Source organism: Protopterus annectens, chromosome 10.part0, assembly GCF_019279795.1.
Source record: "Protopterus annectens isolate FY-2018-M chromosome 10.part0, PAN1.0, whole genome shotgun sequence".
NCBI lineage: Eukaryota > Metazoa > Chordata > Ceratodontiformes > Protopteridae > Protopterus > Protopterus annectens.
Window position 1 is genome coordinate 1248503147 of NC_056744.1, and position 17114 is coordinate 1248520260.

At 37.8% G+C, this 17114-nt stretch overlaps 1 protein-coding gene across 1 annotated transcript in view; it reads left to right on the forward strand.

Annotated features, from left to right (window-relative positions):
* The window catches only part of LOC122813572 (zinc-binding protein A33-like), a 284268-nt gene that overhangs the window by 135113 nt on the left and 132041 nt on the right, over positions 1-17114 (forward strand). The window contains exon 5 of the mRNA XM_044085968.1: positions 4939-5063. Coding sequence (XP_043941903.1) covers positions 4939-5063 — 125 coding nt within the window. The remainder of the gene's footprint in view (positions 1-4938; positions 5064-17114) is intronic.

The following is a 17114-nucleotide window of genomic DNA, read 5'->3' on the forward strand; positions in this document are numbered from 1 at the left end:
GTTCAGTTGGGTATATAGTGTTGTCTTTTGCTGTGATGTTAGTGAGAGTTGTTTTGAGTATGTTTGGTGGGTTGGAAGATGAGTAGTTCAGTTTTGTTTGGGTTGAGTATTAATTGGGCATCGGATAAACAAGTTTCAACAGAGGAAAAGGCTTCCTGTGTGACTTTTTGCAGTTTGGGTAGGGACTGGGCTGAGCAGATGATGGTTGAGTCATCTGCGTATTGTATGAGTGTGCCATGTTTGGTGGCAGAGGCTAGATTATTGGTGAAAACAGAGAAGAGTAGGGGTCCAAGGATGGATCCTTGGGGAACCCCTATGGAGACAGGTAGTTGGAGATGTGTCATTCTGCCATACAACTGATTGTTGGCGGTCAGACAGGTAACTCTGAAACCAGTTGGTGACTGATTTGTGAGAAGGATAGGTTATTGAGGACAGAGATAAGTTGTTTGTGTGGGACCATGTCCAATGCTTTAGATAGGTCTAGGAAAGTAGCAGAGGAGAGAGAGCCATTGTTTTTATGCTGAAGGATAGTGTTAGTAAAGGAGAGTAAGGCAGTGGTGGTGCTATAGTTTGGTCGGAAACCATGCTGAGTATTGGAAAGGAGGTTGTTAGTAAGGAGGTAGTCTGAGACCTGAGAGTGTATGAATCTCTCGAGTATTTTGGAGAGTGGAGAGGGAATAGCTATGGGACGGTAATTGGGTTAGTTCTGTGGAGGGTCCGCCTTTGTGGAGGGGAATTATATGTGATACATTATATGTGATGCTTTCCACAGTGCGGGAACGTAACTTTCTGACAGAGATCGGTTAATCAAGATGGATACTGGGTAGGCCAGAGCATCAGGTGAGATTTGTAGGTATTCACTTGGGAGGTTGTCTGCTGCTAATCTGGTGGGCTTAAGTTTAGAGTTTTTTTATGTTGGAGGTAGGTACAGGAGAAAAAGAGAAGGCAGTGGGGAGATTACTAGTTGAAAGTGTGGGTTGGAGGGGAGGGGGGGTTGTGTTTAGCTAGTGATAGTATGGTTTGTGTGAATGAGGTAGCAATATTTTTTGAGGAGTGAGGGATGTTAGGAGGAGGGGTACTGACTTTACCTGGGTGGAGGATGGAGTTAATGGAGGACCAGAATTGTTTGGGGCTGTGTTGAGAGGAGTCTAGGGCAGACTGGTAGTATTGGAATTTGTCCTGTTTTATTAGCTTTTTGAGACTATTGCGTAGTTCTAGGAATTTGTCTAGTTGAGGGGGTTTTGGATTTGCGCCAGTGCTCCCAGGCTTTATTCCTGTGTTTCATTTCTGACTTTGTGGTTTTCTGTAGCCATGGGGAGGGTTGTGCTTTGATTCTGGAAAGTCTTATGGGGGCATGGTAATTAAGGATGCACAGGAAGGTAGTATTAAAAAATTCAACTGCGTCATCAAGGCTGAGGTACTTTAGAGGATGCCAGTTACATTCTTTGAGGGATGAGATGAATGTGAGTGGGTTAAAGTTTAGTTTTTTACGTATTTGACGGTAGATGACAGGTTTAGTTTGGTATAGGTATTTTTGAGTAGGAATGTTGGGGAGTGATCACTGAGGCTATCTGATAAGCAGCCTGTTGTATATGATTGGGATCTCTTACTGACTAGTATCCAGTCCAGGGTAGTGTGCTTGCTGGAGTTTTATTTATCCTGGTTGGCGACTGGACTAGCTGGGTGAAGCCATGAAGGTTTACATGATGGGTTGGATGGTTGCCAGAACAGGATTGCCAGTCAATATTGAAATCACCTAAAATGATAGTTTCTTGGGGGGAGATGGTGGGTAGACCAGCTGAGGAGGTTTTCTAGTGGAGGGATGTTTTGGCCAGGTGGGAAGTAGCATCTAATTATGTTGTAATTATTATTATAAAATAGATTTGTCGGGGAATAAACCGTGCAGTCTTTACTGCTAGCACTTTGTATTAGTGAAGCAAGGCCTATTGTATTGTGTACTTAAAGCCTGTATTGCGAAAGAGTGGGATTGGCTGATCATGTGCCCCCCAACACACTTTGTATCTAGTGCAGTTACACCTCTCACCCAGCCATAGCTATGCTACTCCTATTTACTGCATTTTTATTCCCATTGTCATGTAAATATACAAGTAAGTCGCATTGCATGTACATATTTTTTTATAAACTTATTCTCTGCTACCATACTGACTTAATATTTTCTATATGAGAAATTAATATGCTATATATTTATCAGGTCCCAAATGAAAGATCAAAGCATACAGGTAGTGGTTAGTATGCTTTTCTGGCTAACTGCAGAGTAAGTATATGAAAACCATTGCTGTTATAAGAGCTGGTTACTCTCACTTGTGAACCCATAAGTGGATAACCAAGTAATAAGAAAATTAATAAATTAGAATATTTAAACTGTTCAGAGGTGACTTTATTCTTACTACACTCTTTAATAACTGATGCGAATAGTCTGTGTGAAAAGTCCTATACAAGCTAAAGACTTTTAATTTCAGAAAAGCTTCCACTAGATGTGAGAAGTGAACAACCAAAATTGATGCCTTCCCATTTAAATGTCAGCATTCAAAAAAGCCAAGTGCTGACAAGCCAAAAAAGACCGAAAACGCAAATCTCCTAAGATCACTTCTTTAAATGCCTTTTTGCAAGCCCTCCTGCACCCACCATTTCTGAGATCTCCATACCTTGAGGGGGGGAAGTCTGTTTCAGGACTCACTAGCAGGTCCTGACATTTCAAATGGTTACCCAAACTGATAAACGTAAGACAGTAGTGAATTTTGTTAGATTGCTGGCTCTGCTACATTATTGGATCATAGGAAATACAAGGCATTTGAGTGCTGTGAACCTTACCAGCACCCTCCCTCAGACTGAATCTCTTTTTCAAGAGCACATTAAGGAGAGCCAGACCAGTAAAACCAGAGGTAAATTTCTGCATACCCATCCAATCATCCAGTTACTGTTTTAATATCTACTGCGCTGTTTAAATTGCAGTAGGAGTTTACTCCGGATATCTAGGAGACAACGTGAAATGAACCTACAATTTCTCCACGTTTTATCTATTTGCTGGCGAAAATTTATAGATGCCTTGTTCATGTATTTTGTAGTGCTATTCAATTTGTTTAGACAAAAAGATCTATGAACGCTGGTTCCTTGATGGATCAGAAGGCAAGGCCTCTGAAGTTTATAATAATCCGAATAAAGGGACAGTGTTTCCAGTCTTTTTTTTTTTTTCGTACCTTAGGGCTTTTAAGCCAGTGATCTTTAGTTAAGAGCCCTTGGAGCCTTTCTAGTTTGATGGGTTTAGTGAAATACATCCCAGACGAGATGTATGCAATAATTGGCCTAATTCATGTTGAGTATAGTGGGGCTATGACTTGTCTGGATCTAGAGGTTACTAGTTTTGGTATCCAACTCATATATTTCCGATCTCTACACCACAATTAAAATCAAAGCGGTTTTGTTCACTTTGTGAAATATAAAAGCCAACTAACAATTTAAATGCCCAATAGAGGACCATCTACTGACCCTAAAAAGTAATTACAAATATAATACAATTGGAAACCAAAAGCTTGGTAGTCTTGAGAGATTTACCTTAAATCTTTTAGTTGTTGGGCACTATTCATGGACAAACTTAATCAAAAAAACAAATGAAACATAGGTGACTGAAAAAACATTGCGCACCCTGGATATTGTACTATATTGTATTGACACCTTTACAGTTATCGATAGATACTATGTACAAAATAAAATTCATATTTACTGTGGTAATGTTTTTTTACATTAGCCTTTCTTCTGAGCTTTCCTCTTAATCTACTCTTTCCTCTTCCAATATGGGATAGCCAATCCAGAACTGCATTGGCTTACTTTATAAATCATTTACTTACTAAAATGCTTTAGGTTGGTTCCATTACCAAACAAATTCTTATTTGAAATATGTTGTATTTTTCCATACTTTGTCCATTGTTACCCACACTTCCCAATCCCAAGTCCATACATTTTTCATCACATTTTTCTAACTTCATGCACTTACTACATATTGAAGGGAAAAGTTTGTCATGCTTATCCATATCTGAAGGTCTGAATTACACATTTTAGGTCTGAATTACACATTTTAATTTTAGCAAGATCTGAAGTGATTTCAATGGTGTTACTGTTTCCTTTTTCAAATTCCACTTTTTCCAGCAAATGCTTTCCAGTATCACATGATGAATTTCCAATCACACGTGAATTAATACACTTGGTTCTTTAATGTCCAATCAAACCCTAGTATCAAAATGATACTGTTCATAATACCGTACCTGTTCACACTCTCTTTTTTTTTTCCTTTTTATTTTTACCAGTAGACATTTTCTCTGTGGCTGTTGAGAAACTAACTTTGTCCTCACCCATTTCCTCCTTCAATTCTTACTCACCTTACTTCATCTGCATAAGTTCTTTCTATGAACAAAAAACCCTACAGTGGTAAACTCTTAACTGGCTATACCACCAGCTGGAATACTTTCAGTGTTGTCCCGTCACCTGGTGCTAATTCTGCTTCCTCCTGTAGTACTTTGGGTCACTTGTTTCCTCTTTCTTTTGGATCTGCCTGGTTCATCAAATTTATCAACAGTGCCTCCAAACCTCTGATTTTGTATTTTCTCTCCTCCTTCCTTCAGTAAGTTCTCACCTGCTCCTTTTTCTTAATCTCTGCTGCACTTCTCCATCTTGGAATCCCCCGATCTGTAGCAGCAGACCTCTGGCACCACATAGCATCTCCAGAGAGTGATTCATTTCCTCTGTTCAAAAAGAGTAGAGGAAGTCCCCCAGGGTTCTGGGCAACTTTTTCTATCTTGTAAAGAGCACCATAGTTCTCGACTAAAAATAGGTCATGGTACAACGGGAAGCAAGCAAGTAAGTAAATTTAAATAATGATTCTGTCAATATTTAATGATCTTATCTGTATGAATTATTCTACAGGCTCACAAATGTCCAAAAGGAGAAGGAAATCAGAACTGTTGTGACCCGTGATCTGTCTCTAGGAATGTACAAGGGCCCTCTGCAGTACAGTGTATGGAAGGAAATGAAATCCATCATTAAACCTGGTAAGAAAACATTTAGCAGATTAAGTTTTGGTAAGTTTACCTGAATTCAGCAGGTTATCCCATAGTCAAATGTAGCATAAATGATTTCTTTCCAGTTTTTGCTGTTCTTAATAGCAACCTTATTTTTCACTTGGAAATGCATAAGTGTTATGTACTCTTTCTATTGTAAAAACTTAAGTCGTAAACAACTATTCTGTAACATTTGCTCCTGGCTGGTTCAGCTTACCAATGAGTATTTCTAACTTCTGCCCTACTCACTTACTCTCTTTTCAAGTCTTTGATACATCTCCCTTGTTATCAGTATACTAGCTTTAATATGTTCATGCAGCTAAAATATCAGGGCAGTTAACCTATGTTCCAAACCCGATCACTCCCTTATCTAGTGCTGCTTTAGTTTTCATTTTCCTCCCTGATCTCTCATCTTATGCCCTTCATTTTCTGGATTATTCCTATCTTTTCACCCTTTACTTCTTGAACTAGCTGTACCATGCCACCTCCCCTGTCACTTGCCTATGTTTGTGTGATGCTAGACATTACTATTTGTAATTCCAATCTTCCTTCATAGGTGTTTTTTTGAATTGTAGAGCAATACTACTCTGCCATGATATGTTAGTAACCGAATAAACCAACCCATCCAAACCCAAAAGGACCCCACCAATGCGGCAGTAACCTAAATAAAAGTGTTAATATGGTTTGTTAATAATTTATCAATCATTTGTCTTTCCATTTTTAGAACTTCATTATTTAGATATTGCTGTATTAGATTTTATAGCCGTCAGTTGTTTCACTGTCTATTTTTGGTGATTTCACTTTGAGTTCAGTACTCCAATTATTGGTATTTTGGATGATACGAGTTGGCCTTGGTTGTTCTGTGCTGTTTTTTTCCATCTTTTATACACTACCTAAGCACTTTCCCTGCTCTTTTTCTGTGAGCCTCCTCTACACCATTCATTTGGGTTAAAGGCAAGATTGTTGATCAACCCAGTACTACTTGCAACTGTCCTTTCTGGGCTATGATCAAACCTGTAAGCCTTCCAAGCTAAGATGGTGCCTATAAGCACTGCCTGCCTGTCTGTCTGCTGCTGCCCACCCCAAACTCTTACTAGTTCCTCCTCCTTGTCCTCTTTTGCAGCCAGATGTTGTACTCCATAACCCTTCCTTGCCTTTGTGTGCTGGCTACTGCTATAGTGTATGAGAATGCTACATCCATCCCCTTCTACTGGCATCTGTCTGCCACCTTCCTGGCTTGTCTGATGTCACATCAGCTGTCTCATCACAGTACAACACAGCAAAATACTCTTGTAATTGAAAGGTGCCATTTTTCTTATTTTTTCTGCTTGTGCACCGCTTCTATATGCGTTTCTTGAATAATACATTCTTGAAAAACATTTACTTTGTAGTGCAACAGATTGCATGCTTGACTTAACTCCAAAAAAGGCTGTGAGATCTATTCTTGTATCTGGTACACCAATTGTTGGCACTTTAGTGCAGAATGAGGGGCTTTGCACTCCTGAGTGTGTTGTCCTTGGGCCTCAGTTGAACATCTCATCCAGTCTACCTGAGTTAGTGTTGGCTCAGCTGGCATGACATCTAGCTACCTATTTCTCCCGATGGCTAAATTTCCCCTAGTTGAATAAACACCGCCTTGGGTCTCCCCTGAAAGGAGGCTGCTAGCCTAGTGGGACTATCTCAGTCAACAAAAGGAAAAATAAAATAAATGTCAAGAAACAAATTACTAAGTGCTGCTCGCCTGTTCATTGGAACCTAAACAGTTTTTTTTGTTTTTACCAGTTAATAAAGAATAACATTCACTCCTGGCTGCTGTAGAAGGAGAGTTTCAGTTTTGTTTAGTACTGATCATTATAACTTACTAGGTTATATTTGCTTGCCTTTTTGAAAGAGTTAAACTTCTATTTAGAAAATTAACATACGTAAAAATAAGGAAGAAGTCAGAAATGGGTGCTAGGTGCTAGCTGCTGTTTGCTGATTGTTTTATTTTTGATGGTCATAGTGACTGTCTGTAACGTTACTTTTAATTGTCCTACAGCTCCTTATGTAAAATACAGATTGTGGTTTGATGATGATCCTATTTTGTGTTTCATACACCACAGCCTAATAGTTTTGGATTTATTGTACTGCAAATTGCCAATTGCTATCTATTATTTAATGGCAATGGCTGTAGTACACTCAAGCTGCACTTCATCTTCTGCCCTTTACAGCACTATTTGTCTTGGTGTGCTCTCCCCCATCTTTTTGAGATGTGGGGAACACTTTTTTTTTTTAGTTGTCAAATGTTTTTGGGGCTTGCAAGACTCTTGACCAATCACTTTCTCCAGTTACAGTACAAATAGTGTCCTTATACAAGAAGACATGAGGCGAGCAGACACTTCTCGCATTGCCATGAAGATGCAAAGATGTGCTTTGCACGTATGTGTGTGATACTGGGAGACCTGTAGTACAGTAACCTGGACAATCACATTTTGGGCTTATGAAGGTCGGTCATCCATAGGTTTAAATAGTTGTATCTTATTTTTTTGCAAGTATGCTTTGTGAGGATGTGTTATTTTGATTTAATTTAGTATACTTCTAAGTGCACCCCCTTTTTTGTGTGGGCTGGCAGTATTTTATATTTAGCCACATAACTTTCATTTCTTATTAATGTTGTACATTTCTTAAGCATTTTACTTCATGGTGTGCTGGCTATAGGTATTGGTTACATCTGTTGCATATTTGCTGGCATAGGATAGTGGCACAAACTTATTCTTACTTTGTAAGTGATTTTAGGATCTTTTATGTGCTATTTTAGGGATATGAAAATAAATGTATTCTTTGAATTCAGAGTTTTGCAAGACTTGCTGAAAAGTAACTAAGCAGAATGCTCATTATGTGGTGCACTAATAAAATCAAATTTAACTTTTTGATAGTCTTGTTCTAACTGCACTAAGTTACTTGTTGCAGTCTGTTTTAGATTATAAATTATTTGATGGTTATTCACTGTGTATTAACTGCTCTTAAGATTGTTACAGAATTTATAAATAAATACATTTTTAAATTGGGTTGACCATAAGCTTTTAGTTTTGGATATTTCATATAATTCTAGTTTTCATGTTTGAGTCAAAATGTATTACTACTAGACAAAACAGAGATGCTTCAGTTATACATGGTGAAGGCAATGCCTTATTAACTTTATGTAGTGGCCTTTAGTACTAAAAGGAGATCGAAGAAAACCATTCAAATACAAGTAATAGTACTTCTACTCCTTTAATACTTCTAAATAGAGAAAATGCAAAACAAGTGGGGGGGATAAACATGCAGCTGTAACGATAGTGAAGATGCATTGTCTAGTAATTTGAGTGAGACTGTAACAGAAATTAAAGATGCCATAAAAATTAATGGAGAGGAGACAATTGAAAATGGATGAGGATAATATCTTGGAAACCCTTGAAAGTGTGGCTATCACACCTGGGGTAGTAACTAAAATGTGGCTAAAGTTAATACTCATGTTAATTATGTCCATTCAAGACTATATTTACAAACCTGATTGAAACTGAACCATTAATAAATTAGTATAGGGTTGTAGCCTAAAATTAATTTTTTTTAATCTCAGAATATTAAAAGAATTAGAAATTAGAACATTGAAGTTATGGACCTGCACCTTGAGCATATAAAGAAAAGCATTAAAATGTGTGATATGGAAGATATGTTGGATAATTTTTATCAGCAACAGTGATTCAATTTTAACTCCTAAAGAGATCTTAATATTGAGTGACTACCTTGTTTATGTAATTTATGTACATTTCAGAATCCTTATTTTATCTAAGTGACTTACAGGAGCAGTTTTCTAGATTATATTGTATTATGGGTTTACTTTTTACAATTATATGTGGGGACTAATCTGTTTGCTACTTAAATTGTATATGAAGAATGCTGATTTGAAACTTTGTACAACTGGCAGAGAGTAGTAGTCGTGATTTGATTTTAAGTGAGATTATTCCTTTCCCCAGGTAGAATGATTGTGTATTCCAAGACTCATTCTTTTAGCAATTGGTTGCTTCAGTTATGCCAGGTTTATCACACACTGGCTCATTACTGGGATAAATGTGTGTAAGATCACAGGATGTTTCTCTATCTTCATTAAGTATGATGCTGGTTTTGTTGCTCTCATTATTGCGGAGACACTAAAGCTTTTTTATTGCTACATCATTGTTGAGACCAATTCAGCTGTAAAATCTATAAAGTGCTAATATTTCAATATGGGAAATAAGCATCGTGAACTTAATGCATTATATGTCGAAGACTATAAAACTAACAATTATTGAGCCGTGGAATACTAAACTTGTTTTTCCAGGACTATGTTAAATTTGAATGTATTGGAGATTACTTCAGAGGTGGCATTGTTCTCCTGCCTGTACACAAGTGTTGCATCATCTTCAGTACTCAACATATTAGAATGTTTAATGGCTCACCTTTTAATGTCCATGATCTATGTTATCTGAAGTTAGATAGTATAATATATTGGCAATATTTTAAAGAGGTTCCACACCCTAACAGGATGTGGAAATATTTTTATTGGGTGACTTTAATTGCCATGATATAAACTGGCATTCATTTTCAGCAAGAAGTTTCCCAGCATAATATATCATGGACTACAAATGGTAGAAATCGTACTCCTAAAACTTTTAGATCTGGCTACTGATTATGTAAATACGTACGTACAATTTGTATAACAGTTTGTTTAGATTGCAACTTTGTTACTGTTGGGATAAAGACCCACTTAATTTCCAATAATCCTACTGATAAAACCTGATAATATGCAAGATACTTAATACGACCAATCAGTCATGTAAGTATAGCTATCTAACTTTAGGGAACATGTTAACACAGAGTGTTGAAGATAATGTTAATATTAAAGTGTAATAATAAAAAGAAAACTATACCTTTTTGGTGGTCCGAAGAACTGAAATAATTTACAAAAAAGGGGAGACGTTACAGGAAATATCCCATCAGCCTTGACAAAAAAACAGACCAGATAGGATTAGTAAGTTTTTTTTTTTTTTTTGTAAATTGTTAAATGCTGCTCCATTTATGAGGAAAATATAGCCAAGAATAAAATAAAAATATAATGTATATTGAAACACTAATGCTATTAGTTCAGGTGAATAGTGTTGGAATAAATGATTTCCAAACTACTGTTAAATTAGCATCTCAAGCATTAGAAGTTGGATCGGTCAGGTCATTAGTCACAAAGGTTTAAAGTATGAAAAAAATCAGTATGGTGCCAGATAGAACTCTCTTGCCCCTCTACAAACTATAATAAACAATACATTTTTATATAGTGGCATTGTTACTAACATTTGGAATAAGTCACATATTTGGGAACACTTTTTAAGCTCGAAATACTGAAATCTCGAGTTCATAAAGTGGAAGGATTGGAAGATCACAACCCCAGAAGCATGAAATTCAAAATCTCGAATGTGGGAGATTTTGAATTGGTGTTTCTATTGCGCTGTGCTCATGGATTCAGGTAAGTGTTTGTTTTAAGGTTGTTTGGTAGGGGCTGTAGTGTGTGCGAGTGTGTGTTGTTACTCTGTGTGTGTGTGAGAGGAATGTGGTTTGTATGGTGGTGGTTTGTGTATGTAGTGTGACCTTGGAGTTAAGGGGGTGTAGGGGGGTGCAGCCCCCCACATGGGAGGTGCAGGTGCATATCATAAGGGTAGGTGTGTGTGCTTATTTAGTTGTGTGCATGTGTGTTGTAATGGTGTTTGAAAATGTTGGGAGTTTGAATTTCGTGGTTTTGCGGTTTCGGGATTTAGGGCTTCGTGATTGTGTAGTTTCAAGTATTTGGATTTTCTACTTTATAGGCTCAATTCTGTAGAGATTTCAGAAGTTTGAGCTTATAATGTGAATCCCACATATTACATCTGTGACTGAAGAAGTTTCAAACTACCATCCATCTTTAACCTCTTGCTTTGGGAAATATATGGACCTTATTGATACGAATAGCAAACTAGAAATCTGATGTTTGCCAGCACGGTTTTCATGTTTTCATAAAGTGTGTGTGTGTGTGTGTGTGTGTGTGTGTGTGTGTGTGTGTGTGTGTGTGTGTGTGTGTGTGTGTGTGTGTGTGTGTGTGTGTGTGTATAGATATATATATATATATATATAGATATATATATATATATATATAGATATATATATATATATATATATATATATTGTGTGTGTGTATATATAATATGTTTAGCAATCTATAGGGCAATGGTCAGAACTGATATAGATACTTTTATTAGATGGATAATGTCTTGGTTAATGGAGATTGCAATTAGTGATGATTCTTGGTAATATTGCTTCCTGTAAGAGTAGGTGTACTACAGATTTGTTTTGATGTCTATTTAGTAATCTATTTGTTGCACTTCCAAAAATAAACACTGTTGGATCAGCAAGTACACAGATGATTCTAATGTTAGATTTATGCGAAATGCTATTAATAAATCTGGATAGTAGAAACTGGTCTGGTAATATTGGATATGAATTTTAACTCTAAATGTGCTGTGATGTATTTTGGTAAACATAAGATTTATAATCCTTTATCTTTCAGATGTGGCATTAAAAGTCTGGTTACAAAGATTAAGGCATTCTGATAAATTGTCTTAATGTGAAGATTCACTAAAGTCACAAAACATGCATTACATAGAATACTGTATAAGTTTTTTAAATGTATTTAGTTTATACTATCCGTAAGTAAATTTGTATTGGCTTATAAATTTATGATCCATAACATTTGAATGTAGATTTTTATCAGGGCAAAGACTCAAGTTATAAGCATGTAAAACTGCAAATTAATCCATTTAGCACTGGACCGAAGCAGTCCATTTAGTGCTTTAAAGTTGCCTGCTCTTTGGAATCTGTTACCTTCCAAGATTAGAACCTTGGAAATTCTGAACACATTTAAGGTAGGTTAACGTAACTGGGCTGGGGAAAGTGTATGATCTTTAATGGAATTGGTGTTTCTTGACTTTTTTCTTATCTAAACACTGTACCGCTATTTATGAACAAGTCAACCAGACTGAGATATGAAATGAACCGAACTGTAGTAGTGCAGGTTTAAGTTAAAGCTTCCCAGATATTACCCGTAAGTCCTGTAGAGTGTTAACTAATGTCGTATCCAAAGTGTTTATCCATGCATTCAGGTAAACACAGAAATGGGTGCGGAAGTGTAAATGTGTAATAGCGATGTAGTATTTTATGCTGCATATGCCAATATAATCCGTTTCAGAAAAGTGCGACCATGTGCTGCATCAGTGATGCTTCACTGTCCAGTAAGTCTGTCACTGGAGACCTCATCACCTAGGTAGAGGTCTCATTTTACTTTGATCTTGGGGTTCAAAAAATCTTGGCCATCAGGAATGGCTGAAATCCTTCTTCCTGACCTTAGTGTCTGGGGAGACCTGTGCCTTGCATTCCATGTCCTCAGGAATGTGCCAAGACCTCCTTTTCATTGTATCCATTAGTCCTGCCAACAATAGAGCAAGAGATCTCCATCTACATTAGCAGTCTGGATGTCCTCCCTGCATTCATGTGGGTTTCCTCCGGATGCTCCGGTTTCCTCCCACGTTACAAAGACATGCGTCTGGAGTCTTTCTCCCTGGGCTGCAGCTGAAAATTGGCTTTGTTCCAAGTCAGACTTTCCTGGTTAACAAATGTTAAATAAATATTGGGAATACATAAAACTAAATGGAGGTTCATCACCTAGCACTTTCTCTTGAATTGGAATGGACTTCTCTTGTATTTCAAGAGCAGCATTGACCTTCAAACATACATTAATTCAATTGGCACCCTAAAATACACTCCATTACTTATAGGCATTGTCTTCCTTGAAAAGGTTCATAGAGCTTGAGGGTGATTGACAAACACACACGTCCTCTAGTCTAATAGCTTTGTATTTCCTATAACTACTGTGATTCTTATAAACACAGATGCTGTAATCTTCCATTAGTAGACTGTGCGTCTTAATACCTAATCTGCAGGAAATAGTTACTTGTTTCCAGGCATTAAAAAATGTTTAGTGGTAAGTGAGAATTCAAAGGTTCTTTCTAAACTTCTGGCCGAATGCAACCTTCAAGAAGCTAAACCTCGTTCACCTAATACTAATAACGGACTAACAATGCCCCCCCATTAAGTAGACTCTTAAGCAAAAAAATTGTAAGGTTTTATAGCAGAGTTGTGTGATGGGAAATTGCTAGGAAAGAGTATGTAGTAACTGCTCTGATTTTATATAAAGTGATAAGATTGAGACTGAGCAATTCATATTATGCTATTTAAAGGCTTGCTGTCACTGTGTGAACATCTAAGCTAATGATAAAAAGAAATGTATTTTTGAAGACAGGAGTCCAGAAACCTGGCAACCCTCTAGAAATCTACTTGAAAGAAGTATTTTTATTTTTTCTTTGTGAACCATATAAGCCCACAGAACACTTGCCTGTTTAGTCAGCCCAGAAGTATTAAGTGACTTGTGCACACAGCAGAGAATTAGAAATGGCAAATTTTGTGTATGTGCTCACATGCATATTAATGGGAGATTCCGTCTGAAAAGGGAATATGCACAGAGAATTGGTTTCTATTATGGAACCTAGAGATAAAGATGCTGACATGGAAATGCTAGTAGGAGGAATTGCATGAAACAAGAAAGAAAAGTGAAAAAGATCATCAGGACTCATTAGATGAAAAATGACTAAGGATAAATGAATGTACCCAAAATACTGTACAATCTCTAGTATTACACTGCTATAGGGAAGGTGGAGGAATGTTGCAGATTAATTTAGAGAATTGACTTCTGTGGCATTTATATAAAAAAAATCATAATAGTGAAATTTTAAGTACTCCAAATATTACTTTCAGAACAGCTTGTGTTTGGATGACCTTTCCTTAGTCTGGATATAGTAGGCCCAAGAAAAACTGGGGAAGTATATAAAAGGCCAGAGTGATATTGCAATGGTCTGGTATCAAAAGCGCTAAAACATTATTTTTAATGTGGTGAGAATGGCCCCTACAGTAAACAGATCCTATTTTTTTTCTGAACTAAGCATTGCTTTCCTTAATGACAATTAGCAACTAAAGTATTTATCCCTATGACTTAATCCAAGAATGCAAACGAAACAAATTGTATGTAGACTTGGGGGGGGGTTCAGACCTCAGATGTAAAACCAGACTGGGAAAGAAATTCCCAGCAAGCAGTTTAAAGATGCTCAGGTGGTGTATTGCGTATTAGATGTAAATAACTCTGAAAAATCAACTTTTACCAAAAACAGTTAAAAGGGATTGAAAAGTGTCAAGGCTCCAAGGTTTCCAAACACGTGTGTGTGAGAGATCCCACAGCACCTATTGAAAAAGAGTAGGTGAGGTTCAGTTAACTGATCTGGTCAAATTTCCCATAGAAATATAAATGCTACCTCTGATCTCCTCTAAAAATAAAAGCTACTAGCCTAACCCAGTCATCAAATTGATAAAAATATGTAGACTAAGCTGGGGCATGTCCTAATTAACACAATGTACAGTACATTATCATGTTGAATTTCTCCTTCCCATAATCCATTCAAGTCTGCTTTACAAGAGTCCTACTAGACATAAGGAAGTAATGGTATATTCCCATCCCATTGACCTATAATTGGATTAGTGTCAGTGACTGTCCTGTTTAATATCTTTTGTAATAGAAATGCTTCTTTTTTCCTGGAATGATCCTCATTAATGTAGTCTCTGAGCCCATTTTACTGTATACTAAAAAGTTGTACAGCTGTAACCAAAAAAGTAACTAAATTATAGGCCTTTATTTAAAACATCCTTTTGTAGTCCAAGATGAATTGACAGTCCCCTCTCCCACACTATTTGTGAGGTATTAACTGTCCCTGCACTTAGAGATCCTTGCAGTTGTATGTGTGACAGCCGCTACTGGAAACTTCTTTTTTCCAGTACCAGCAGAGGAAAGGTTTATTTTATTATTATTTTTTTTTTTTTACTTGAGTGTTGTAGAAAATCCTTTATTTTACTTGTTTTCCCTTTACGAAGTAAATCTACATAATTTATTCAACTTGCCTTAACTTTGGATAACTATTTTTTCTGAGGCACAGATGTCTTGTAGCATATTTTTTATCTTCTGCTCATACGGTGTCTTAATTTGTTAAAGTACAGGAAAGTAGCTCTTCTACAAGCCCAGCTATTTGATAATGACACTGTAAAATGAAGGGTCTGGAAATAATTCTAGTTCCCCAGAACATTTTTTTAGGTGTGGGAGTGAATACTGAAGGAAGTTCTTTCAACTCCATTTGTTTTAATTAATTTTTATTTTCTTTCTCTCCTTACTGTGCTGTTCTGTAAAAATTCCAACTTTCTAACCCTTTCCTCATACATATATTAACTTTCATTATGGCACGGATGTCTTCTGGCATTTTCTGTTTTAAAGTTCTGCTCATTTACCGATTTGTTACTGTACAATGCAATTACTCTGCAGCAAAACGTGTTCGGGGCTTTGAAAGCCTTGGAAAGTACTTTGTGTACTTTTGCATAAAACTGCAGTCCTGAAGGTCACAGCCATCAGTGAATTGAGGTATGCAGTAACCAATTCCTGTCCTCAAACTGAGCTTGATATGTCTGGCAGTAAGTGTAGAGGACTAAATCATAGGATCATATGGAGTTAATAGGCTATTGACCTTGAGGCCCCTGTAAGCCTAGGCAAGAGTTTAGCCCATGCATAGACAAATCTGCACCAGATGCCCCTGTCCAGCAGGGACACTGATAGAATCCCCGGGATGTATTTTCTATTTCCCATCCAGTTATCCAGATTGCACTTAAGAGGTACACTTCTTGATGTGGAGAGTCTCTGGGACACATCTGTCCTGCCATCAAGTCCTATTGATGTCACAAACCAGGTTGAGGCCGCGTGTGTGGGTTACTAGAGTGGTGCTTGACTTGTGAATATGCAGCAAGTCACATCAATGCGCGGGGTCCGAGATCACCTTGTATGCCAGACAGAGGCCTCCTCTGAGGAGTCTGTATGAAACAGAGTAGAGGGATAAGGCTAGCCTCTGGTAGATTTTGGAGGCCCTGGATTCTCCTGGTGAGGAACCTCTACAGTCTCCAGTTGCTGCATGTGCTTTGCAAGGTACATGCCGAATGGGGCATTGTACTCCATAATGAGCTTTTATAAGGGAAGAAAACAGGGATGTTATGACCTTCTTGTCCCTGGATGAGATACCCTTACTTATGAGGTGGGCCATGTAGAAAGCTTTCCATACAATGGAAGCAACATGGTGGTCAAAAGTCTAGGCTGCTATCAGTCTGGGTGCCCTAATCCCTCATGACTGAGTGCATGGAACGTTATTAATGTGATAAGTTGTGGGGACATCTCTCTCCCCAAAGGGGATGATTATGCATTTTTTTTTGTATTCCGTTTAAGGCCATGTTTCTGGCACCAGTCATTTGTCTGGGTGAGACCCTCTTGGAGGATGTCCACGTCACTAGGGGAATTGATGACCGCTCCCAGCTTGCAGTCATCTGCAAACTTGGTCAGCCATGGCCCACTGGTTTTGACCTGTACCTCAGAAAAGTATATCCCAAATCAGAGGCCCGAAGACCAAACCCTGGGGTATGCCACTTGATACGGGTCTACTGCTTGAGGTGGCTTCCCCTGTTTTGACTACGTGGGTTCTATCAGTGAGCCAGTTGGCTACCCATCTGGTAACATACAGATTGATGCCTAGTTGAGAGAGTTTATCTATTGTGCCCAAATGGGGAATAGTGTCCAAGGCTTTGGCCAGGTCAGGGTAGGCAGTGTGCACAGTCTTCCCCTCATCCATGCCTTTGACTGTGAGAATGACCAAATTTAATAGACATGACCTCCCCCTTGATGAAGCCAAACTCTGTGGGATCAAGTGTTTGGAGGTTGCCAATGTCCTTGATGAGGTCCATGATCTGTTCCATTGGCTGAGGGGTCTATAATTTTTCGGATCACTGGACGCTTCACCTTCGTGTAAAGGGATAACAGTGGTGGTCTTCCAC